This window comes from Talpa europaea, assembly GCF_964194135.1.
Source record: "Talpa europaea genome assembly, chromosome: 1".
NCBI lineage: Eukaryota > Metazoa > Chordata > Mammalia > Eulipotyphla > Talpidae > Talpa > Talpa europaea.
In genome coordinates, this window is record NC_140073.1 from 135159301 (window position 1) to 135185652 (window position 26352).

Sequence of the window (26352 nt, forward strand, 5' to 3'; positions counted from 1 at the left end):
GGTGCCATTTAAAACTTTAAGCCTCTCCGTGTCCTCCAGAGTCACACCCTTAGTATCTCCACTGGACTCCTATGAAGGCTAAGCTAGGCCACTCACCCAGTCACATTGCTAATATGGGGCTTGGCTGGGTTTTGTATCTTCTGTCTGACTTCAGAGTCTATATCCTTAACCATTATTTTATTCCTGGAGCTGGCAAATTATGGCCCAGATGCCAAATCTGGTCATACTTATTTTTATCTAGTCTTCCAGCTAAGGAAAATATTTTTTTGGTATTTTCAAATGGTCAGAAAAAAAAGTGAGAAAAAAATATGTCATGGTATGTAGAAATTATGTGCAATTCAAATATCAGTGTTCATAAATGAAGTTTATTGAACATAGTCCTTTGTCGATGGGTTGTCTGGACCTGGTTTTGTGCTACAGAGAGTGGAGGGAGTTGTGATAGAGACCATGTGGCCTGAAAGGCCTAAAATATTTATTATCTGGCTTTTGCTCTCTGTTTTTCCTCGGTGATTATGCTTTCTGATTCTAATAATTTAGAGCATAATTGTGGGATTTTTGTAAGGCCTGTTTCCTGTTACTTGACTTTTTAGTTTATTCCATGTGAATTAAGATGTCAATCATTTGTTTCTTCCCTGTTGTCAACTTCATTATTTTTTCCTTGTCTTGGATTCTTGGGAGCTTTACTATTATGTGTCTTGCTGTATTTTTCCTTCATTATGGAAGTTTGGTGTTCTTGCTTCTTGTATGTCTCTTTTCAGCTCCATCTTCATGTTTGGGAATTTCTTTTCAGTTATTTCCTTGAATATTTTCTCTGTTCCTATGTCTCTCTCCTCTCCTTCTGGGATTCTTGTAACTCTTATATTTCCTTTCCTAAAGAAAAGGAAGGTCTCACTGGATGGTCTCACTCATAGCAGGAATTTAGAAAACCTAAATAAGGGACCAGGATAAAACCTAATTATGATAAAGGAAAAATCAAAATCAACAAGCAACTATAAACCAGAGACACACGGTGGGGGGAGAGATTAGGGTCAAAATAAGGGGTGTGAGAATTGTATGGGGACTAAAACCAAGGTGAAAATGCATATATTGTACAAAAATGAAAAATGTAAATATATATAAAGATGTCAATCAAATGATAAATAGTATGCATAAAAGGAGTTCACTAGAATTATCTGTGGTTCATCTTTTTTAATAGCTTGAGGAATGATTTGTTACTGGGTAGCACTGGAGACTCTTGATGTTCACCTGTCTAGCCCCCGCCGTGGATGGCATCTCTCTGTTGTTTACATGCCCATCACGTCCATTTAGTTAGCTGATTATTTTTAAATTTCCAAGTGTGTTAGATGCTGCGCTCACTCTGTTTTCTTTCCTTTGCAGTGGTTTGCTGTCTTCTGATTATGTGGAGATTCACTATGAAAATGGGAAACCACAGTACTCTAAGGTACAGTTAATAGTGTATGGAAATCCTGTAGTATAAATATAATCATAGAACAGTTCAATGAACACTGCATTGTTTTGAATCCTATCACAATAAAGTCACCTGTTCTCATAATGTGAAGGTATATTTTTAAATTTGAGAAGTTTATTAAAATGTGTACGTTAGAGGTAACATAAGAGGGTCTATGTATGCAGGTCAGTGTTTGTTTACTTTTTGGTTCTCCGTGCAGTATCTCATGTAAGTGAATGTTATGTGCTATAAGGAGCCAGCCTATTCCATATCAGTATCTTAAAGTGGTAGATAGCCAGGTTCATGGTCACAGAATCTGAAAGATAAGCCTGGATGGATATTAGAAACTCAAGTGACTTTCGTACCTTAGAAGGGCAGGTGGGAGAAGGAAGACAGGTGGGAGACAGGTGGGAGAAGGAAGACTTGGGGATCACACTCCCTCTTAGTCTTCGCAACAGTTCTTTATGGTGGATATTATTCTTTCTGTTGTGTGAAAGAAGAAATTGAGGTGGAGAGGCAAATAACCTGCTCCAGGTCACCATGCTTGACAACATAAAGGTAGGTGAGTACTTTTCCCCTTCAGATAAAGGTGAACTTTTGTTCTCTTCATAGAGGGATAGTGCCAAGTGGGTTTAGATTAAGACAAAAGAAAGATGGAATAGCTGTATTTAAGGCTCTGATTTGTAGAAGGTCACTGAGTGCCACTGTGCATAATCACTGTCCATGCATACCAATGGCATGGAAGAGGAAACAGAGAAATACAACAAAGTAAGGGAATATTATTGGTTTTTCCCACTAAATTGCTAATGAGTATCAGCACAAAAGTGGGCCAGGGAGCTTGCTGGGTTGCACAGTCTACAGAACTGGGATTTTCAGACTGATAGACTATCAGCAAAGACAGTGGCCTTAATTGTGAATGCTGGCAGGGGGTCATGGCTGGTCTGGGGATTTATAGCTATCTGGTTTGCTGTGGGTACATTGGTTATTTATGTTCCAACGTTTTGAATTTTATGCCATGGATTAAGAATGTCCATATATTATTCTTACTATCCTGTCAGTTCTTGCCTTGGGCTGCAACTTGGGAGTTGTTGAATCTCCCTGGAAGTTAGTGCTGTGGAAAGTGAGCAGAAATGCTAAATCAAGCACAGTAACGGTGCTTCCTGGCATTTGTACAACCCAAAGCTCCTGTCAGCTGTGCCAGCGCTATGAGCACTGCAGATGCTGAATCATGAATCTGGATAGAGAAGGCTGTGTGAGAACTATATAGACTCAGCAAATGAGCCACCTTTGTAGGCCACAGTAACCTGATCCAAACTTCTCACTAAGAAGTTCAGTCTTCTATTTTTAGAGGCAGAATAGCTAATTGGCCTCCAGAGGTCACTTGAGGTCCCCAAAGGAGGAAGCCTTATCATTAAGACACAACAAATCCTGTATCAGTTGTAACTACAATTTAAAACAGGATATTTCAACTCTGGCAAGAAAAGTGTTTATTGCAGTTTGTTTTCGTGTTCATGGTTTTATTCATGACCCATTTTCTCCAAAATAGTTCATATATCCAAACATACTTGCTTCACATATAATGGATTAATTGTAACAGTTTGTTTTAATGTGTCTCCATATATCTATTTATGTAGATATATAGATAAATCCCCCAAAGCCAGGTGATATGGTAAATATTACCTTACTGCAGCTTCCCACCATAGAAATAATATAAGCATTTTATCATGCATTAAAAAATCTTCCAAACTTTTATTTTTTAAAAAATGCATATTTCCAACTTATCTGCTGTAATTATTTAAAAAGCCATAGTAGCAGATAAATAGATTGCTTCTAGTGTTTTGCTACATACAGATAACTCTAAGAAAAGGTCTTCCCAATACATCTTGGACACATCTTTAATAATTACTTAAGGATTCATTGATAATGGTATTTTTGGAGCAAAGAGTTGGTACATTTTTCTAAGGCTTTTGATATATATTTAGAGTTTTTCTTCCTGAAAGTTTGTCAAAATTCAACCCTCCCATGAAGTATAATTACCTATATATTTTTAAAAGCATTTAAAAACATTTCATATTATCTTCCATGTTGTTTAAGAAAATCTTTGTAAGGAGTACCAGAAAAGGAAATTAACATGTAAGAATGGCTAAGTTTTAAGTATTCAGTTACAGATGAGTAAATAAAGAAGATGTGGTATATATACACAATGGAATACTACTCAGCCATAAAAAATGATGAAATCTTGCTATTTGCAACAATATGGATAGAACCTGAGAGGTATATGCTAAGCAAAATAAATCAGAAGGGAAAAGACAAATACTGGATGATTTTACATATATGTTGAATATTGAGAAACAAAGCAATGTTGAATATAGAGAAACAAAGCAAAGAATAGATGAAAAGAAACCAAAATGAACTCTTGAAATCTGACTGCAGAATGAAGGCTACCCAAAGGGCTGGGGGTGGAAGCAAAGAGTGAACTATGGTGGAGGATTATTGTGCCTTTCACATAACATTGTGTGTTATGGAAACATCCATTTGTAGAGATGAAAAACTATATCTCTAACACTAGATTGTAGACAGTGTTTTAAATCAACATTACCTCTAAAACATTTTAAAAAATGGTTAGGTTAAGTAAGGCCGTTTAGTGCAAACTTTCTTTCAAAGATCTCAAACTATTTAGACAAAAGCACATGTACCCAATACCTACAACATACACTACTATTCACATGTCTATAACAGAATCATTAAGAGTCTATTTGGGGCCTCCCCGGTGGCGCAGCAGTTGAGCGCTGGGTTGCGAAGCTGTCCACAGCTTCTGCAGCGCCAGTTTGATCCCCAGCCACTGGCGAGGGTCACACATGGCGCGCAGACCTCTCATGCCACCCGCTGCTCCCCTCAGCAGTGTATTTTTTCAATCTGCCTGTTCTGCTCCCTACTCTGGCTGTGGTGAATTCTCTCACCCTCCTGCGCTTCTGACTGTACCCAGTGCTTGTATAAATAGATAAATAAATAAATAAATAAATCTTTTTTTTTTTTTTTAAAAAGAGTCTATTTGACTTTGTAGTTAAATATAAATGTAGACATTGAAAGTATTTTGGGAGTTAGTTCCAAAGTAAATAATGAATCCACACTTTGAAAAAGATTTTTAAGTTTTCCCAATTTACTGTTGCCAAACTGCTATCTAGTTCCCACTTCTAGCTAAGAAGAGGCTATTGTCTTAGGCTTCAACTTAAAAAAAAAAAATTGGTTTACACCATTGTTTGTGTATTAAAAGCATAGGTTTTAACTTTTATTGGATGATAGAGTGTTAAAAGGGCTTCTTTTCCTCTGAAGCAAATACAGACTTGGAGAGGTCAACATATTAGGCACCAGGTAATAGAAATGCATATGGAAGAACTTTTGTTCTGTACCTGTCAGAACACAATTTTTTGTTAGAATTCCTAACACAATGATTTGCATATAATATACAGCAATACAACTTTGTTGATTGACATTGTTGATTCTATTAAAAATAAGTTTTTAGTATTTCAGTTCTTATTGAAGAAATAGGCATCAAAATACAGTCTAAAGCAGTTTTTAAATTTAATATCTTTTTATTAAATCACATTTAGGTGAACCATTATCTTTAGGTGCTTTCTAGTACCATGGTTTCTCTTCTGCTTCTGAAAACTGCCACCTGGATAGCAGCATAAGACTAGGCAGATGTATTGCTCCTCTCCCAATTTTCCTTTACCTTTTTATTCTTTGTTGTTACTGGGTGGGGAAAATGTTTCCACCCTCTATTTTCTTACCTTGTCAACTTCTTCTTGTCCCCTTGCTCACTCTTGTCCAGGGAGAGAGTTAGACTTGTGTGTGTAGTTCTTTCTTCCCTTTTTTGGTGAGATCTACCTCTAGGTGACCACCTTCTAGGAAGAACACATTCTGTTCACTTCTCCATGCACTAAATTGTATAGTAGCAATGTGTGTGTGTGCACATGCAATGGGGTATTTGTTGTCCCATGTTTCTGTGTCTGGGTGTACAAGACTGGCTAACGGAGGGGCGCAGCATTAGTTGGCCAGTTGGATTCTCAGCTAATCTTCACTTCCAGTATAGCACTTTTGAAAATGAAGGTGAAGTTTTGATCTCTGTTTCAGTCTTGTCATTCTCTCATTTGATTTTAAAATTGGGTGAGTACTAATTAACACTGTCTGGGATGACTAATAAAAAAGATAGACAATAACAAAAGTGCTGGCAATTATGTGGAGAACTGAAACTCTCACACATGACTGGTAAGGATGCAAGATGGTGAAGCTGCTTTGGAAAATAGCTTGGCAGTTGCTCAAAACGTTAAGAAGAAAGTTATGACTTAGTGATTCTGACTCAGTAGATATCTAAGTGAATCGAAAACATGTCTAGGCAAAAACATAGATGGATATTCATAGTAATATAATAACAAGAAGTGGAAACAATCCAAGTGTCCCTCAGTTGATGAATAAATAAATGTGAAAGAGCCATGTAAAGGAATATTATTTAGCCATAAAAAGGAACGAAGTACGGGCACATGCTACAACATGCATGAATATTGTAAACATGCTAAGTGAAAGAAGTCAGTCACAAAGGACAACATTTATGTGATTCTGTTTACTTGAAATGTCCAGAATAGGCAAATCTGTAGAGACCAAAAATAGTGGTTTCCTGAGAAACCACTTTCATATAAAAACCACTTTTATATAAAAACTACTTTTATATAAAAATAGCTTGGCAGTGTCTCAAAACATGAAGAACTTATATCCCAGGAAAAGGATAAAAGGGGAATGACTGGGGATGTATACAGGAATTCCTTTTGAAGTGATGAAATAATTCTGAAATTTTATCTTGGTAATGGCTGCACAACTGTGAGCATACTGAACCCCATAGAATTATATTCTTCAAAAGAGTAAATTTTATGATCTGTTGACTTCATCTCAAAAGAAAAAAAATCCTTTAAGATTGGTCTCCACAGTTAGCTCCTAAATGAGCCATTCACATTCAACCAAAAATAAGGTATTGATTAAGCAGATTTTGATTTAGATTACTGTGATCTAATCACTATTCTTAGTGTTAGATATACATCAGTGAAGCAAACAAATAAAAATCCCTGCCCTTGTGGGTTCTATAGTCTTTTTCCTCACCTTTGTTCTTTTCTTTATCACTATAACTACATCAGTCTCCCTGAGTATTTTTTGTGCTTCCCTTATCAGGTCATCTGCATCATCAGCTCAAGCTCAGTTTTTCTATGGAAGCTTCTTGGCAGGAATTGTTGGGTGAAATAGGCCTCTGTGGACATGGCTCCTGTCCGGGAAGTTTTTTAAGATAACACTGGCTTCTCACAAAGCTATTTTGAGTCTGAATTGTATAATTTGTATGCACTATTAAAAATTTATATAGCATCGTTATTGCCAAACTGTTATAATCCTTTATTCAACGACTGCAATGGCATTTTTCCTCCATTGAGTTTAATGAAGGTAAATAATTAAACTGGTTTTGGGGTCTCAAGTTCCCCAGTTCTCTGAAATAATTTTTTTCAATTAATTATTCCAGTATTCACATTCAGGAATATGCATTTAATTATAGATATCTTTTTCTATTACTTTTTTGCACCCAGCCTTCTGATTTATTAGTTAAGCATATAACTGATTGCACCCAGCCTTCTGATTTATTAGTTAAGCATGAAAATAGTGCCATAGTTTTAATACTATATTCAAACCTGGATCATAATATACACATTTAAGAGCTGAGGCCTATGCAGTGTCTTTTCAAATGTGCACCCAGACCTTCAGGAGTCCATTGAAAAACTGCAGCACTAGGTCACCACGAATGCCTAAGTTTATGAGAGTTTCTTAAGCAATGAAGACAATAGGAGCTGACTGGTTGAACTTTACAGAAGTCAATGAGATAATTAAATAGATACAAAGGTAGAAAATTTTTTAAATAATCAAAATAATAGGTTCTATTTTCAACTGGATCTATTTAAAGTAGACTCAAATGGTTCCTGTTACTCAATCAGTACTATCAGGGAACCAAATTTTCCCCCCCTCCAAGCTGTTATGCCAGACTCAAGAGTTGTTATTCCCAGTCACTTACGATTAGAAGTGTTTTATTTTTTTATTTGTTTGGTAATTACTAAATATATTGTACACATACCCCAAAAACCTGGGAATACTCAAACCAGAACATGGAGTATTGTCACAAAACTTGGGGTACATTGTGACAAAGCAGCTTATGTGGTAAGAAGCCTGTGACTTTATTCTTCATAGTGATTGGTTATAATACTAGAATTTTCTTTTTTTAATTTTTATTTATATATTTTTCACATCATTTGATTTCTCCCCTCAGGTGTAATCTCCATAAAATTACCACCACCAAGACACCCGTGAACCATCACCATGGTCTCTTGTACTTGCTCTTCCCTTCCCTGTTTTGATCCCTCTCCCAGCCCTCCCCTGCTGAATGTCTCTGATTTATAGTTTGCCTGCAAGTTTTGTCTTTTTTTTTCTGATCTCTTTTATGATTTCCCTATGTTCCTCCTATAAGTGAAACCATCCAATGTATTTCTTTTTCCTCCTAACTTATTTCACTGAGCATAATCCCTTCTAGCTCCATCCATGTTGCTATAAATGGCATGAGTTTATCTTTTTTGATTGCTGAATAGTATTCCACAGTGTATATATACCACATCTTTTTGATCCAATCATCTGTTCTGGGGCATTTAGGTTGTTTCCATAGCTTAGCTATTGTAAATAGTGCTGCAATAAACATAGGAGTGCAGGTTTCCTTTCAAATTAATGTTTTTGTGTCCTTTGGGTAGATTCCTAGGAGTAGAATTGCTGGGTCATATGGTGGCTCTATTTTTAGGAGTTTAAGAAGTATTTAAAGGATGCACATGGCTTCTGTGTTTCATAATTCATTGGCATAGCCTGGTGGTGTCCAACAGGATTCTGAGCTTGGCAAGGTTGTGGAGCAAAAGTCCCTTCATTTGAGTATTATCTGGCTTGTAGAATGTTGCACTAGTAAAAATGATAGGCTAGAAATGAGGAGGGCATACTTCCCAGGTTTTTAAATTTCCGTTGACTAACCAATAATTTCTACTTCTCAGATGCTCCATTTTTGTTGAGAATTCTGAGATTTAATTTTAGGTTACTGACTTGCAGTTTTGAACCTGAAAATGCTGATTCTCATGAGGACACACATATGCCAAATGAACGCATTTTGTTTCTCTTGCCTGCTGTTTGGTCACAGCACAGCTCTGTGACCCACTATTAAGTGTTGATCTCGGAGTGACTCTTGAACTGTCCAAGGCCTTCCTGACTGGAGAAAGTAACACTGATTCAAGAACCCTAAGATGTGGGATTCAGTTGACGTTTTTCCTTGGCAGAGCCTGACTCTTTGCCTGACTCTGTATCTGTTCTTGGAGATAGTAGTTACTGGAGAGGTTAGTGTGCAAGGTGGCTAGATCCTTGGGTGGAAAGCACCTCTTGGAGCTAGTCAAATTTGAGGCAGTGTCATCATTAACTAGCCTTCCAGAGTGACTGCTCTGCACTGGCCTGCTCCTGTTACACTTGTTACCCAAAAGGGGTTTTATTTAATAGGAAATAGCTCAAGGTAATACTTTGCAATGGTATTTACAAAATGCTGCGTGGATCTGGAGAGTTACCAAATAGTAGTTTTCTGGTAATACTTTCTTAAAAACTTGGTATAAATTTACTAATAAGAAAGTCAGAAAATGCTTCAATACTACCAATACTGCTACTAACTTAGAACTTGCTGAATTGTTTATATTGCTTAATATAACTACCTAATTTAGATATTAAAGTTTTTTTAATGATAAACTCCAGGAACTAAAAGTTGCATCAAATTTCATTTGAGGTCCAAAATATATGGTGATCCACATTCAAATATGCAGGGAATGAAACAGTTCCCTTTAGAAAATATCCTGCTTGGTTAAAACAAGTAACAATGACCTTTATGTTGAGAGAGCATCAACCTTCAGCTTCCAGTGCAAGTGAATGAAACTTAAAATCTAAGGAGTTGGAAATATTTTCTAGGGGAATAAAGAATTTTTTTAGGGAAATATGAAGAGATACAGCTTTTCTTAGAAAGGTCAGGTAAATATGAGAGTGTTTGCTATGTACTTCTAATAATCACCTGATTTAAGATAGCCTTTTTGTGTGACAGAAAGTGCTAAATAACCATTTTGATGGAATTTACAATTACCTGTGGTTGTTTTTAGAATCATGTGAAGAGTCTGAAATTTAATCGCTTTATATTGACCTGAATTCTCCAATCGCTGAGATGTGTGATACCATTTGTCCTTTATAAGTTCAAGCTGAATATTTGAGTTCAACTAGAACTTGACTTATTATATGGAAGTCAATATTTATATAGTAGTCAATCTATAATGTACATATTATATATAAGTCAGTAAATATTTATATATGTCATTTATATGCATATGTAGAGTGCCTTGTGTTCTAAAATATTAGCAAAATTATAATGCCAAATTCGATACTGAGTTGACAGGGGAGTGGCCATTTAGTGTGTGGGTGAACACTTTAGCCTCTAGGCTATTGCGATATAGTATAATGAGCAGTGATTAAAATAACTGTAAGTTATCCCCATAAAGTCAAAGTATGTGTAGTATAGTCTATTTAAGAAAACAAATAGTAAGCTCTAGTTATACAGTGTGGACTCAATGTTCATGTTTATCTATTCCTTCTAGTTAGGGAATAAAACCCACTAGGAAAGACAAGCGAAGAAAAGACAGCCAGTGAGAGGTGTCCATTGAATTTTTGGGGCTAGAAAGCAGGTGCATGAGGGATTTTATGTTTAAACTTTTCCTGTTCTGCTAAGTTCTAGTGGGTGGGTGGGTGAGTCAGGGGGATGCCCAGAAGTTGCAAGCCATTTCAAGTCATGTCACCCAGGAACACCCTGGAATTAAAGGCACCTGACAACAGAAAGATTGGTTGAAAATGCATGGAGAGGGCCTCCCCGGTGGTGCAGCGGTTGAGCGCTGGGTTGCGAAGCTGCCCGCGGCCTCTGCGGCGCCGGTTCGATCCCCGGCTGCTCCCCTGCCACTGGAGGAGGGTCCCACATGGTGCGCAGACCTCTCCTGCCGCCCGCTGCTCCCCTCAGCAGTGTACTTCGGTCCTTCTGCCTGCTCTGCTCCCCGCTCTGGCTCTGGTGAATTCTCTCACCCTCCCGTGCTTCTGACTGTACCCAGTGCATGTATAAACAAAACAAACAAACAAATAAATAAAATAAAAAAAAACATGCCTCTATAAATAAAAAAAAATAATAATATAAAAAAAAAAAAAAAAAGAAAATGCATGGAGAGCCCTGATCTACTCCCTACCCCATAGAGCCAGGAGGCCATCCTTCTCAGCTCTAGTAGAAGAGCTTGTTTTATAGAGAAAAAATGTAGTCTTCTTGAAAAGGGGAAAATGGATTTTTTTATAAAATATCTAAGATTAGATTAATATCCAGTTCTCAACAGCAATATTGAAAGCTATATGACTATATGTAATTCCTTTGAAATACTGAGAGAGAATAGTTTCCAATTTAGAATTCTTTACCCTTCCAAGTGTTTGATAAGGATAGAAAAATAAATTTTCATATGTGCCAGTTCTTCCCAATTTTTTCTTCCACTAATACTTTTTCAAGAATGTCCCCAAAAGGGGAACAGTCATGGGATCTAGAATTCAATAGTGAAGGGAGGCAAAGCGTGATGCTAAAGAGAAGTTCTGTGTAACAGCTTGCATCAGTCCTTGTAGAGATTTGAAGGAAAACAAGGGGTGGGGAGTGTCTCCAGAATAAGGCATCTGAAGAGGTATGAACCTGTACCTCTAAATCATATGAAGTATTGTAAACTAATGTTACCTCAATAGAAGTAATACAACAACAATAATAAAACTACTGTTAAATGATGGAAAAAACACAATAAATATGATAAATTACCTAATAATAGAGGTTTAGATATTAGGTCAGGTACTAGGGAGTCTGTAAGTGCTAAATAGATGCAAAAAATAAACAAGAGAATGAAATAAGAATTTGCAAAAAGATTAAAAATGGCCCAAGCAAGAAAATAATCACAGTGAAGTAACTATATAACTATTTACATAGTCATAATGGAAACACTAAGTATCAGTTTAACAAAAGAAACTGGTGATGTGTATTGGAATGTATTGAGGGCAAAGAGGGGTTTTCAAGATTCTGTATTCAAAAAATAATTTCTAGAATGAAATAAACCAGGAACTAACAGTATAAATATTCTGTTCAGAAGTACACTAGGTAAACAACACAAAAATATCTTCAAAGAGTTAAAAATGGTTGCCGCAGAGGTGGGGAGAGCAGGAGAAGGGAAACTTCTGTATTTAAAAAATATATATAGTATAGTTACTATTTGACTTTGAAATATAAACTCATCTATTATTTTTTAAAATATTTATTTATTTATGCATACAAGAGCTGGGGTACAGGCCAGAGATGCAGGGGTTGAGAGGATCCACCAGAGACAGAGTGGGGAATAGAACAGGCAGACTGACTGAAATACACTGCTGAGGGGAGCAGCAGGCAAGACAGGAGACATCTGCTGCACTATGGGTTGCTCCCTGGCTGGCCGGGGATCGAACTCGTGCTGCAGAGGCTGCGGATTGCTTCACAGTGCGGTGCTTAACCCCTTGTACCGCCAGGGAGGCCCATCTAAAATAAAATTTTAAAGGCAGATTTTAAAAGATAGGAAAGCAAATAAGATTTTATGTAGTTTTCTATCAAAAACTATTACAAACACGTATTTGAGAGCTCTCCTTAGTTAGTAGAAGACCTTATTCCTTAACCATAGCTGGTGTCTGCATTGCACCCTTACATGCTCAATAAGGTATATATGTTGTATTCGTTATATTGGTGTCTTATTCCTGTGCAAATCTTTTTTCCATCAAATGTAATACACACATACTAGTTTTAGAAAAGTTGAAAGATTTCCTAGTTCCTAGGCCTATCCTTACATTTATTTTGTTCTATAAGTCATTCCAAAGAGTGACTCACAATGCAGAAGTGTAAATTAATTAAACCATCTCCTGTGTTGCAGGGTGGAGAGCACTGTTACTACCATGGAAGCATCCGAGGAGTCAAGGATTCCAGGGCGGCTCTGTCCACCTGCAATGGCCTTCAGTACGTGGGTTTCTCACTGGGACAACACACTCGCCTCATTTGTTCGCCCTGTCTATTTTTCCTCTCAGAGATGTTTATCCAGTGACTTTTCTGTGTCCATCCTGTGTTAGGGATGAGATATGGACCTATGTACAAGGAGCAAACGTTCCCTGTTCTCTTGACACTTAGCTGTGCAGGAGAGTCATAGATTAAACATGATTACCCAGTCAATATTAATTTGGGATTTTGATAGATACTGTGAAGGAGAAGGAGGGGTTTTTGGGATGACTGAATCTACTTTAAAATATTTCCCAGAGGCTGTCCCAGAGCACTTCTCAGTCAGGTTAGGCTCAGACTAAATCGGAGTTACCCAGGTCAGGTTGGGTGCGAATGAGAAGAACATTTAACAGTTTAGAGGCAGCTCTTATAAAAGCATCTGTAGGTACGTTTTAGTCCCAAACACAGTACCATTCCCTGTAAAGATTTAGTCGTGGCTGTGTGATGAAAAAGGATCTCGAACGTTCTATCTTCACACTTTCTTAAATAACTCCTGTGTCTCTCAAAGTTAAATGTGCCTTTCAATACAGAGTCATATTGCTTGATGGAAACTCACCATTTGTAGTTATTAAAAATACTTTTGTGTTCCCCTTAAGGATCAGATGACTGTAGATTATTCTAATCCATGAAGAAACTGTATTTTCATTTAGATGACACTGGGTTTGCATAACAAGAAAGTTGCACTAATTGCACTAATTTTTTTTTATAATAATAATTTATGAGGCTGAAATTGCATGTATAATCCTATCCCAGATTAATCTTCCAATCTGGCCATCTAATGTAAAGAATTATATCAGGTATAATGGGTATGTTCCTGGTATATATTTTGATGCTTTGTAATCTAGTATTTTGCTGGGACCACTTGGGTGCATACAGGTAAGTGAATTTGATTTGGGTAATACAAAGGTATTTGTTCTGATATACTCTTTTATTTTTAAAGGCAATATGTAGATTGGGATTTATTGATGTTGCTCTATTTGTTAATTCTCTGTGTTATTTCTTGTGTTGTAGTGGTATGTTTGAAGATGATTCCTTTGTATATATGATAGAACCAATGGAACTGATTCATGATGAGGTAAGTCTGACTGTCGCACTGGTTTCTTCATGGTGTTTTACTTTTCCAACATTTTTCCTTTTGAGCAATAGAGAAAATCATGTAGATTTTAATAAGCATTTATGCAGACTACTTTTTTCAAACTTAAATGGTATGGGTTTTGAAGCTTATATTGCACATCCCAGTTCATACAACAATAAGAGGTGATTAGAAGCAGAATCATAGGTCTTTTGATATGAGGGTCAGTTTTTTTCAGTTCCAAGAGGAGGGAAAATACCTGTTTTGTGCTAACAAATTTCCTTTAAACTGGCTTTTATTCTCACTGTCTTCTTTAGGTAATTGTATGACCATTAGTATGTACTTAACTTTTGTGAATCTAAGAATCTTCAGTGGGGCAATGTGTGAATTGAAGTGTGGTTACATTGTATAATATTTAGTTTTCCTTTGATATATGGAAGAAAATAATGTTTAGAGTCAGGCACAGGCCAGAAATTATGAGGGCATTATACTAAGTGAAGTAAATGACACAGAAAGGTAAATACCATGTGATCTCACTTATATGTGGAATCTAAAAAGCAGAGAACAAATTAGTGGTCCTACAGGTGGAGGGGCAGTGGAGGAAGGTATTCAAGTAGATCTTAAGATCTTAAAAGTTCTTATTACAAGAAAAAAACTATAAGTATGTGAGGTGATGGATGTAACTTATTGTGGTCATCATTTTACAATATATACATTTATCAAATCATGTTGTGCATATTAAATTTACACAATTTTATATGTCAATTATGTCTCAATAAAACTGGGCGGGGGGTAGGGAAGAAGTGAACTCTAACAGTGTTGCCCACAAATAGAATGCAACCAAATTTAAAATTTGATTTGTAGTAGTCAAATGTGGTAGTGATGACTGACTACATGCTGGGACCTGTTTTAAGTGCTGAAGAGACAGTGGTGAACAAAACAGACCTAGAACCTGGGCCTAATGAAGCAGATAGTCTACAGGGGCAGACATGAATAAAGAAGTTGAATAAGTAATTATATATGATATGTTACTGATACATTCTAAGGAGAAAAAACAAAGTAAAGAGAGTGGAATTAAACTTTCATATTAACTCTCCAGAGATGAGTACAATGAGACAGTCATTTTGAATAAAGACCTTCAGGAAATTAGGTAGCTGGAAGAACATTTCAAGAGAAGAGCAAATAAATGCAAAGGCCCTGAGGTAGGAGTGTCCTATGAACTGAAGAATTCTACTAGATTGGAGAGAAGTGGAGTGGGGGCTAGAATAATAGGAGATGAAGGTGCTGAGAGGTAATTGCAGGGAAGTTACATTGATGAATAAAAGCTATAATTGAAAAATAATATTTTGAGATTTATAGAAATAAAATATCGCAATAATTTGATGGGGAAAAGAAAATGCTTTAGGGAGTTCAGATGGAGATGGAATTAATTTTGAAACAGATAATAGTCACTTAGGCATTGATACAACAGTTGAATAGGCAAAAATTTATTTTCTGTGGCAATGCATATATAAATATGGGACAAATATTAAATTTGAGGCAGAAGAGTTGTTAAAATTTAAATGGATAATGTTAAAAAAAATTTCAACTAATAGCTATAAAAATTACCAGATAGTGAAGACAACTCCATTTAGATAAGGACATTTTGATTAAGTGAAATGTTTTTTCCCCTGTTCCGATGGTAGGTAGATAACCTATATATAGCAAAATTATTTGACTCATTCAGCAAAAAAATGAGTTTGATTTCTGGCATTGATTAATGCCCCTATTACCCTAACAAAACAAAATGAAAAGAACAAAGCAACAAGTTCCTAAACTTTAGAGTTTTAAATATGTAAAATGAGATAATTTTTCAATGAATCCCTAATAAGGCAATTTTGCAGATTTGATGAATTAATAAATGTAGACTATGCCTAGAAAATTGTTGAGAGATTTATAAATATAAACTGTTATTATCACAATGTTTAAAGCATGGGTCTTGCATAATCATATTCTTCTGATGATTAAAAGTGTATTGCCTTTTTCTTTTTACCTTCCTTCCTACTGTATTATTTTTGTTTCTGTACAATTTGCCCTCGTCTTCACCATAGATAGAGAGAAAGGAGCAGTGTTTGAAACGTTAGTCAGTTTTAAAAATTATGTTGCAAAATTTAGTTAGCATTTTCATTATTCTAGCTACCATTACACCTGTTAACAGAATTAAGACTCTCCTGTAATTGAATTTAGATTTTTTCAAGTTTATTTATTGTTATTGCTAATTTTAGTATGCATTGTAAGTCAAGTAATATGAATAGAATATTTTAATGAGAATTCATGTTTTCTCAAGTAATAAGTAGTAAAATTCTTACTGATTTATGTAGTTACTTTATAATGCTCTTTTTAATAACCATTTTTCTGATTTTAAACTATACATTGTAGGAAATTTGGAAAAGAAAAGTAAGCAAATACTTAACTAAATAATAACTATCCAGGACCTCCCCCCCAGTGGTGCTGCACTTGAGCGCAGTGCTGTGAAGCTGTCCACAGCCTCTGCAGCGAGGGTTCAATTCGCGGCCAGCCAGGGAGATACCCACATGGCACAGCAGACCTCTCCTGTCTCTCCCGCTGCTCCCCTCAGCAGTATATTTCAGTCAGTCTTCCTATTCTGTTCCCCGCTCTGTCTCTGGTGAATTCTCTCACCCCCCACACCTCTGGTCTGTACCCCAGTTCTTGTATAAATCTTTAAAAAAATAATAACTATCCATCTCCCAAAGATAACTTCTTATTGTTTAGTGTATATTCTCCCAGCTTTTAAATGATATATTTCTTTATTTAAAAAAAAATAAATGGGCTCATTCTTTTGTCATGTAATTTTAACTCAATAATGAATCTCTGTGAGTCTCAATTTTTATTTGTGAAATGAAGATAAAATAGGTACTGTGTGGATTCTCCTAAGGAAATCCTGGCACATCCCTGGCACTCAGTAATGGAAGCTGATAGTAATAGACATTCTTAAAAGTATAATTTCTAGGCAAAAGATATATTTTCAAGGCTCTTGATAGAATTGCTACATTTTTCTCTGAACTAAGCTCCCAGTTTACTTCTACCAGCAGTTTATGAGGTTGCTTTCTGCCTGGCAATCATAATTTTATCTATAGTGTCATTTTTAAACATTTGCCAATTTGATGGCAAAGATTGATTTTTTAAAATTTGTATTGTGAAGGAGTAGTAAAGCATTCAGCAGTTTCTCCTGTGTTTTTTGACCATTTGTGTTTCTTGTGACTATATATGATTTTGAAGAAAGCTAAGACTTAAGAGTAGCAAACCTGAAGCAATTTCATGATACCTAGTTTAATTTAAATTAAAGTTTCATGAAGTCATATACTTTTCATTTATGATCCTGGAAGATGAACAGATAAATGCTGGCATTTTAGGATGGACATTAGAAGAGGTTCTTGTGCTATTCCATAGAGGCTGGCTCAACTTACTTTTTAATTATCTACGTTGTTTTTGTTTCAGAAAAACACAGGTCGACCACATATCATCCAGAAAACCTTGGCAGGCCAATACTTTAAGCAAATGAAGAATCTCAGTAAGTTTTATTGAGATAGTCTTACTATTTATGTCATATGAGCTCTGACTAGGGGGAACTCAGCAGTTAGGCTCATTGAGGAGTGAAATTGGTCAAGATCTGGTTAGCAGGTTGGGTGGGCAGTGGAATGAGCTGTGGCTTTCATACAGTGAGGCACGGAGGGACATTTCCAATGGAAACTCTGAGATATGAAGTCCAGGAGGGAGATCATGGGCCAAATTTAGCAGAGCACCTTACAGTGGGGCTTCCCTCAGCCTCCCTGACTGTGTGCTGCTCTTTGCCAACCTGTGTTGTCTCTCTCTTATGCTCTGGTCCTGAGATATCTATCTTAAGCCTGCTGATGTTGGCCAAAGTTTTAGGGTATGTGATATTCTGTTTGTTAATACAAAAAGTCTTTAACAATAATGCAAAAGCTTATGCCATACATTATTTTTAATTCTAAAATAAATTAAGCATGGCAAAGTTATCCTAAATTTTCAGATATTGAGGATCAGGTAGTTGTAGACCAACTATGCATTTTTCTAATGTTTTCAACAACTCATTATGCTTTTGATGATATTGGAAGAAAATGACTGTGACCATGAGAATGTGCAACGTTTAATGATCAATGTCCTTTTTTTCACCTAAGTTTAAGATGATATCTGTTATCATTGCTATTATTCCTTCACATAATATTTTGAAAACATACACTCGCCTTGAAATGCTGTCAAGTATAAATCTTGCCATTTCTTTTCCTGTCATACAGGTAGAGAAGGCAGTGACCAGTGGCCCCTTCTATCTGAATTACAGTGGCTGAAAAGGAGACGAAAGAGAGCAGCAAATGTGAGTGTGGGATTGAGACACAGCGGGGCCCTCCCATCCCTTTAATGGTATACTTCTCATCACACAGTATGTACACCTAAAACAGTTTAGACTTGGGCTACTAACGCCAACAACCAAAAGCAGCAAACCAAACCCTTATGGTTGGAGTATTACACGCACATTGCTTTTTTATTCATCTTTCCCTATTAGTGATATAAACTGGTTACACTGTGCTATGAACCATGATGTCTACAAGGAAGGTATTGTTTTAGCTCTACTTTCAAAGTCTTCTTATGAAAATTGCCATACAATTTTGTCTCTTAAAGGTCCAGTTTTTTTTCCTATATGGTTTATGTAATATCATACAAAATATTTCAGCTAACTAAAAATGTAGGGAGAGGGGTTAGCTTTTTGAAATGTGGGCACATGATGCTTATTTCAGTAGGTTTTCTTTGAAGTTTTAAAATAAAAACTCTTTTACACCAAACTTTGAAGCTGGTTGTGTTTTTCTGAACAGAGTCAATCTATTTGACCATTAGTGTCATGACAATTACTAAATAAGAATCATGTGATTACATGATCAGCAACTGTCATGTAGCTCCCATATATTGATGAGTGTGTGGGGGCTTGGTAACTGAAATTACATTCCTAGTCTTTTTCATAATAGATTAGAAAGCTGTAATGATGGGAACTGTTTAGTAATTACATGTTGAAAGCTGTGTAACCAAGAATTATTTCCACAGCATATAGATTAACATGGTAATTTACTAGATAACTTAATAAGTAATTATACTTGAAATTGCACATTTTAAATAATGTTTTGCTAAATGTATTTTTGGGGAAAAAGTAGGTCATAGCTATCAAAAACTTAGTTACAGGTTAAATCATCCTGTCTTTCATGAGCCTGTCTTTGTATTATGATGCTTATGGATTTTTTTTAAACTTAGATATTTCTTTTCACTTAATCTTAAAGATGTGGTCGGTAATAATAACTTTTATATAGGTTCTTGATATTTCACTATAGTCCACCTCTGTCAACTATAAACTGATCAATAACCATGTACATAAAGAAAAAAATCACTGTTATTAATTTTCTAATTTTAAAAAAGAAAAGTCAAAATGATGGCTGAAGTACTTTGTACTTGCTCTTAAAGGATTATCTAATAATAGTCAAAATTTAGATTATAGTAATTTGTCGATGTTTAGTCCTTTGAGAAATTGCGTAGTTAAAATTAGTACCTTATTATCAGAATTTCACTCTATTATTTTCACTTTCTATTTAACTGCATTAGTACCTGCTCCAAATACACTGTGCTATTCTTATTAAATGAGTTTTCAGTAGGTTTACTTTGAAGTTTTAAGTCATTTTTTTATCACATTTAATGCTAAAGAAATTAAGATGTATTTATTTTAATAGAATCACACTCTTTTTAGTATATATAATTTTTTACCTATAAAAATCATCTGAAAACAAAGTGGTCTGTTTTATAGCTCTACAAGTTCTTAATATAATTAAATACAATTTTATTCTGAAACCTTGAATGTTTACCTTCAATTTATGGTCATTTTTTTTCAACTTCCCTGATCAGGTATTTTTATTTTTCACAGCCATCTCGTGGTGTGTTTGAAGAAATGAAATATTTGGAACTTATGATTGTCAATGATCACAAAACGGTAAGGAGAGAATCAATAGGTTTTAGGTCTGATCACTTAGTTAAGAAAGAATATATTTCAAGTCATAGTGATTTATTATTTTTCACTTATTAAAGACCAGATATTTAGATATGTTGGTTTTTTTGGAACTATTAAATGACTTGATTTATTTCATGGTGTTCAGAAAACTGTATCTTACAGAGTTTTTACAACTCTAAGCTTTCCTTTGTTTAATAATTACTATACTTAATGTACTAATTAGCTGTTTATATGGTGTCATTCATTTGTCAAAGGTAGAGAATTTTTATTCTCTACCTTTATTCATCCATGTATTTGGTCACAGCTTTCTAAGTTTAGTCCATATCTTTATTCTGGTAGCATGTCATTGCTATTTTATCCTACTAATTAGTATGCTCAGTGGCATGTAGAATTATAGGAGATAAAAATATATAATAAAGATTATGTTCAGTGAGACTAATTAATGATTTACCTTCCTCAAATATGGAAAGATAAATAACCTCATATTACTTCTGTCAAAGTAAAATGTGGTTCAAATTGTCATTTCAATGATACTAAATGGACATATATAAAGTACAAACATTCTTAGCTATATTCTAATTAACTACTTCCCTTATCAAATATCTTGGCCAAAGCCTAGAGAACATCTGTAGAGTCTTGATCCATAGACTGTTTACCAGTGTACCCCATACTTGTGGCATGCTGGTAAATGTTTAATACCCAGTTCTCTGAAAAGAAACCCTGATTTATAATGTTGATATCTGTGGTGTGACTGTTCCCACCAATTCAGTTGTGTTGAATATTATTTAATAGAGTAGCACTGTATTTTGTAAGCACATTTATTTAGTTTTCTACTATCTTTTAAATATATTTCTTGACATATGTTAGATGAAACAGAATTTATCACGATTACATATACTTTAGGAGAGGTCTTCCCTGCTAAGAAGGAAAATCAAGTGTTTAGGCAACCATTTTTGAAACAAAGACTAAAATATACATTTCTGAAGGACATTAAGTTGCTTGAAACACCAAGATAATTTTTTCTTCTGAATTATTTTTTAATTATTTTATGACACTGAGATTTTTTCTCCAGCTAATCCTTAATTCTTAGCATTATGGCGTGTTGTGAAATTAAGGCTTTAGAAACCTCAGCTGTTTTCAACATTTATTATGCAAGTACTTTTAAAGTAGTGGAAATAATAATTAAGATATTTATACAATACCTTTAAATTCACAAAGTGCTTTAACATATAGCTGGTAAATGATATAATTTGTTTTCAAACCCATGACTTGTAATTGCAAATATTTTGTTCAACCACAATCTATTAAGAAGATACAGGAAGCCATCAACCAGAGTGCAAATCTCAGTAACTGTACAAAGTAGGAAACTTTTAACTATAGAGTTTGAATTTATTTTTCAATCCTTTTAAATTGGAAGCATTTTAATCATCTTTTTTATCACGTGAATAATAAAATAGTACCTTTCTTTAAAATAATTGTCTTTATAGATGGAAAAATCTACAGATTATGCCATATGTTTTGTAATAATGTTACTTTATTCAGACTGCCAAATCTTTTTAATGGTAAACTGGGTAATTAATTTTATTACTATTATTAGAATGAGTGAGGACTAGAAATGGTATGTCCATTTACCTTTGAAATCAGAAAAACTGTAATTGTACTTATGTTATGAAATGAAAAAACAAAACGAAACAGCTGTATCCTGGAATGGTAATAATGTCTGAAGTAGAAAGAAATTACATAAGATATTTTACTATTTAAATAAATGTTCATCTAGAATAGTAAAACTAAATATAATCCTTTTGTGGAAGACCAGGTTACCACCTAGTCCATAAGAATCCCAAATGAGTGTGTCATTTTCCATGAATATTTTTCTTTTGAGAGTTAAGAAGAGTTCTTTTTCAAGGGATGTGTTCTATGAGATGAAGGTAGTTTATGAATTTGATAGCCATAAAAAAGTAGTAAGTCAGTATGTGGATTAGATGATTCTATTTACACACTGCAAGTAACACTGCACTAGAGTAATTAACATCTGTATTTTAATATCTGGAGAATTGCTGTTGGGTTTTAGAATGATCATTCCACTGAGATTACCCATCTCAAAATCTTTTAGATGAGGCAGCACAGTTATTTTTGATAACTCTTACTCTGGGATTGAAAATCAAGCTCTAATTTAAATTTTTTTCAAAAAGCAAATTTCTTAAGGATTGTATTTGTTCATGAAGGAAAAGCAAATCTGCCACTTTGAATTTAATTACTTTGATCAAAAAATATGAAAATAGGGCCTCCCTGGTGGCGCAGCGGTTGAGCACTCGGTTGCGAAGCTGCCCGCGGCCTCTGCGGCGCCGGTTCGATCCCCGGCTGCTCCCCAGCCACCGGAGGAGGGTCCCACATGGCACGCAGACCTCTCCTGCCGCCCGCTGCTCCCCTCAGCGGTGTGCTTCGGTCCTTCTGCCTGCTCTGCTCCCCGCTCTGGCTCTGGTGAATTCTCTCACCCTCCCGCGCTTCTGACTGTACCCAGTGCATGTATAAACAAAACAAACGAACAAACCAGCAAACAAATAAATAAAGCATGCCTCTATAAAAAAATATATATATATATATGAAAATAAGTTTTATCATAAATGGATATCATACATTTTTCTTTGTATGCAAAATTGGTTCTAATTCATACAGGAAATAGAAACAGCCTCCCTACATTTGTGTTCCAGCTTTCCTCTTCAATTCAGAGTAACCTAATATTGACTTCCTGAGAAAATGCAGATACCTTATTTTGAACAAGCATCCTATCAGCAGTGGCTTTCAATTGGAAAAGAGAAATTCCTCAGTTTTGTAGAAAGCACCTTAATGAGTGAAAGGCAGAACCTAATTTGTGAGATAATTATAGCCTTGGTAAAGATTTGCAAACATTTCTTTGAGCCACATAAGCTAAATGTACATATTAAAAACATTATTCTGACAAAAAATGGGTTGAGATATTTTAAAGAGCATAAAAATGGATGTTATGCTTATTTTTTGCCATATTCTTACAAAGAAATCCGTAAGTGCAAATATGTAGTGATAACAAAGTTTTCAACTTAAATCTCATTTGATTTTTTAATTAAACAATTATAGTCTATAGATACTTGACAAATTATGACTTCTCACCAACAATCATGAGGTGTTAGGAATATACATAAACTATTTTATAAGAATTATTAACTGAATAAGTTTATCTTTCATCACAGTGCAACAGGGTGCAACACAAAGTAGGTTTTGAACTTCAACTCTCTGATCTTGGAGAAGTTATTTGTCTCTCAGAGCTTCATTTTCCACATTTCTAATGTGGAGGTAATAAAACTCACCTCAAGGTGTTATTGTTAGGGGGAACCCGTTTAATATCGGGGCTGCTCTATAGCATTATGTGGAGCAAATATTTCTAGTAGGAGAAACACATTATGGTTCCTTAATGAATCCTAGTTGCTTAATTAAATGGAGCTTCACATGAACAAATCTCGTGATCATTGTTCTGGCCTTACCTTAGTTCTCTCTTAGCAGTATTGGACATGGCTGCTCTCTCCTTTTTGAAATATTATCTTCATCTCTTGATCTCAGTGACCCAATAACTCTTCAGTTCACTGACAGTTTCTTCTTAATCCTTTACTTCTGGCTTCTGGAACTGTGGGAGTGCTCCAGAGGCTGTCTTTTTTTTTTTTTTTTGCTATATTCTCCTCCTAAAGTGATCACCTCTAGTATCAAAACTTCAGATTCTTCACTCTCTGCTTTATTTCTCTAACCTTCTGAGCTCCATACTTACATATTCAACAGCCTACTTGACATCCACACTTCAATATCAATAGGCATCTCAATTTAACATTTCTTATTCAGAACTTGAGTTCCTTAGTCCTAAGTTTCTCACTCCGTGGTCTTTCTCTCTTTCAGATGGCAGCTATTCAAGTTCAAAACCTAGGAGTTCTCCTTTGTTCTTTTCCCTAATCTTCCACGCCCTATTTATCAGCCAGTCTTGGGAATTCTTGATAGTGTATCTAAAATCCACTCATTTCTTTCCACAGATGGCCAGCCTTTGTTATCTTCTACCAATAGGTCTTTCTGCTTTCATTTTTTACCCTCTCTGATCGATTACACATCATATTTTCCATGGTCAGTACCCTATAACAAACAGGAAGTCTCCAAAAAGGAAAAATTAATGTTCAGAAACAAAATAAATTCATCATAATAAGTGTATAACACCACTGCATTTATAATGGGTATCAGCTAACATTTTTCTTTGGTTTTTATGATGCATACTTGTTAATGTCAAGACTGTTTTTTAACATGCTATTCAGTGGCATTTAGTACCTTTACTGTGTCATAGAACCATTAGCTCTGTCTAGTTCCAAAATAGTCTTATTACCTCGTAGGGACATAAAGTTGAAACTTTTGCTTTTAGTTTTAATAATACCATCAAAAATTATGAATGAATTTAATGAATTCGTTAATGAATTCATTCAGTGTGTAGAATTTGCTAGACAATATAAAACACTGAGCTGTTTATAGCAACTTCTTTATGGTATGTTTAAAGCATCTGTTAAAAACACCTAAAAAGTTCGCAGTCACTGACTTTTAGGGGTCAGTTTTGCTGAAGTGTGCTATGACAAAGCACATGAAGACAGCTTTGGCAGCTCATGATCCCCACTGGGGGCAGCAACACAAAGTAGTAGTGATGTTGTCTGAGTCTCTTTGAGCTGTCATAAAAAAAAACAACAACACAGATTGAGTAGTTTATAAACAACAGGAATTTATTTCTCACAGTTCTGGAAGCTAGGAAGTCCAAGTTCAAGGTTCTGACATGGTTGCTTTCTGGGCACTTTTCCTAGTTCATAATACTTCCTTCTTTCTCTGTACTCACATGACATTAAGGGACCCAGGATTCTACTTCATGACGAAAACACTTCCCAAAGGCCAAACATCCTAATACCATCATTATTAGGGTTAGGATTTCAATATATAATTATTGAAGGGACATAAACATCTAGGCTATAGCAGATAATATACCAATTATTGTGAATTCATGCTGCCATTAACACAATACTAATTTGCTGCACATTTTTCATGGGTTGTCATTGCCCTTAATATTATAAAAATAAACAGGTATGTGAACATGAAGGCATCTATTTGTTAAATAAAAATAAATATAATTTATTTTTATAATTTATTTTTATTATTTAAAAATATAAATAAATAAATTTGTTAAATAAAATAAATCTACCTGAAAGTTAGATTGAATGAAATGAAGGGGGTCTACCAATTCATAGTGGGAAAGCAGGTAAAGGAGAAAAAGCAGTTATCATGGATTGCCAATGTAAAAATACTTTTAATATTTATGAAAGATGCACTATTTTCATAATTACAATTGGAGTCAAATTTTAGACTTGTGCTGCAAATCTGAACAGACTGAAATCTATTTCAATAGCACTGGGTATGTTTTTCTCTATATTCAGTTGTAAAAACAGTGATAGCATATGGATGTATGAGGGCATGATCCACCCATGGTAGACTTTCATTTTCAGATTCTCTCAAGGGCATAATGAGCAATGTATTCCTTAACTAAAATTAGCCCTCCAGATGTTGTTATAAAATTATTCTTTTAATTTACTTTTCTAAATAAGTAGTCATAATAACCACAAACAATCATAAACTATTGGCCCAATTCATTTTTACTTTTGGTCTATATTCTGACTTTGAGCAGTTGAAAGCCAAAGTCTTTGTTTGGAGATACACTCTGGAGAATATGCCAAATGATATGACAAATGTATTCCATGCTTGAACAGTACTGAGAGTTCAATCTAAGAAATTTCTTTGATCTGTGTATGGCCTAGAGTGAGGATGGTGTCTAGTTAGGACAGAATTTCTTGGTCTAAGCCTTTTATTATCTGGGATAGGTCATTTCAGTGAAAACAAAAGGATTGCATTTGTAGCTATTAAGACTGAATTAAAAACTTAACTTATGTATAAAGCTAGGTTCTCTCTGTTACCTTGAATATTGTGGGTACTTTAGATATAATTTTATTGCTTAAGAGAGAAATAAAATATCATATCCAACATGGACATTCTCTCAACAACTATTTAATCACTATTTCAACTGTTGCTGTGTGATTTCTGCTTTTACAGAATTTTGAAATTTACCATTAAGTTACGATTTGGCATTGACTGGTCTGTCTCTCCTCCTGCCCTCCACTCCCCTCCCCTCCAGTATAAGAAATATCGCTCCTCTCATGCGCACACCAACAACTTTGCAAAGTCTGTGGTCAACCTTGTGGATTCCGTAAGTGTCTTGGTTTTCTTGAACCCATTTTTCAAGATGGAATGGTCTAGATCTCTATTTGCTTACTTGTCATTTTAGTTCTTTCTTGGGAAGAAGCAAAAATGTTATCCTTAAGCCCATCTGGCTAAGAAATTGTGGAGTAGTCTGTTTCACAGGGTAGTGGTATCAGAACTTCAAAGGACTATTCACTTATTCTTAGAATCCCAAAGAAGCATGAGTGCTTCTAAGTGATGTATACACCTCA

The 26352-nt window shown here is 35.1% G+C and overlaps 1 protein-coding gene across 2 annotated transcripts in view; it reads left to right on the forward strand.

Annotated features, from left to right (window-relative positions):
- Nucleotides 1–26352, forward strand: part of ADAM23 (ADAM metallopeptidase domain 23) — a gene marked incomplete at both ends in the record, with an annotated part of 155714 nt that overhangs the window by 81161 nt on the left and 48201 nt on the right. For both annotated transcript variants that reach the window (XM_084239371.1, XM_084239370.1), the window contains 7 exons: nt 1378–1441; nt 12550–12632; nt 13680–13743; nt 17239–17311; nt 18057–18133; nt 19721–19786; nt 26037–26108. In XM_084239371.1, coding sequence (XP_084095497.1) covers nt 1378–1441; nt 12550–12632; nt 13680–13743; nt 17239–17311; nt 18057–18133; nt 19721–19786; nt 26037–26108 — 499 coding nt within the window. The remainder of the gene's footprint in view (nt 1–1377; nt 1442–12549; nt 12633–13679; nt 13744–17238; nt 17312–18056; nt 18134–19720; nt 19787–26036; nt 26109–26352) is intronic.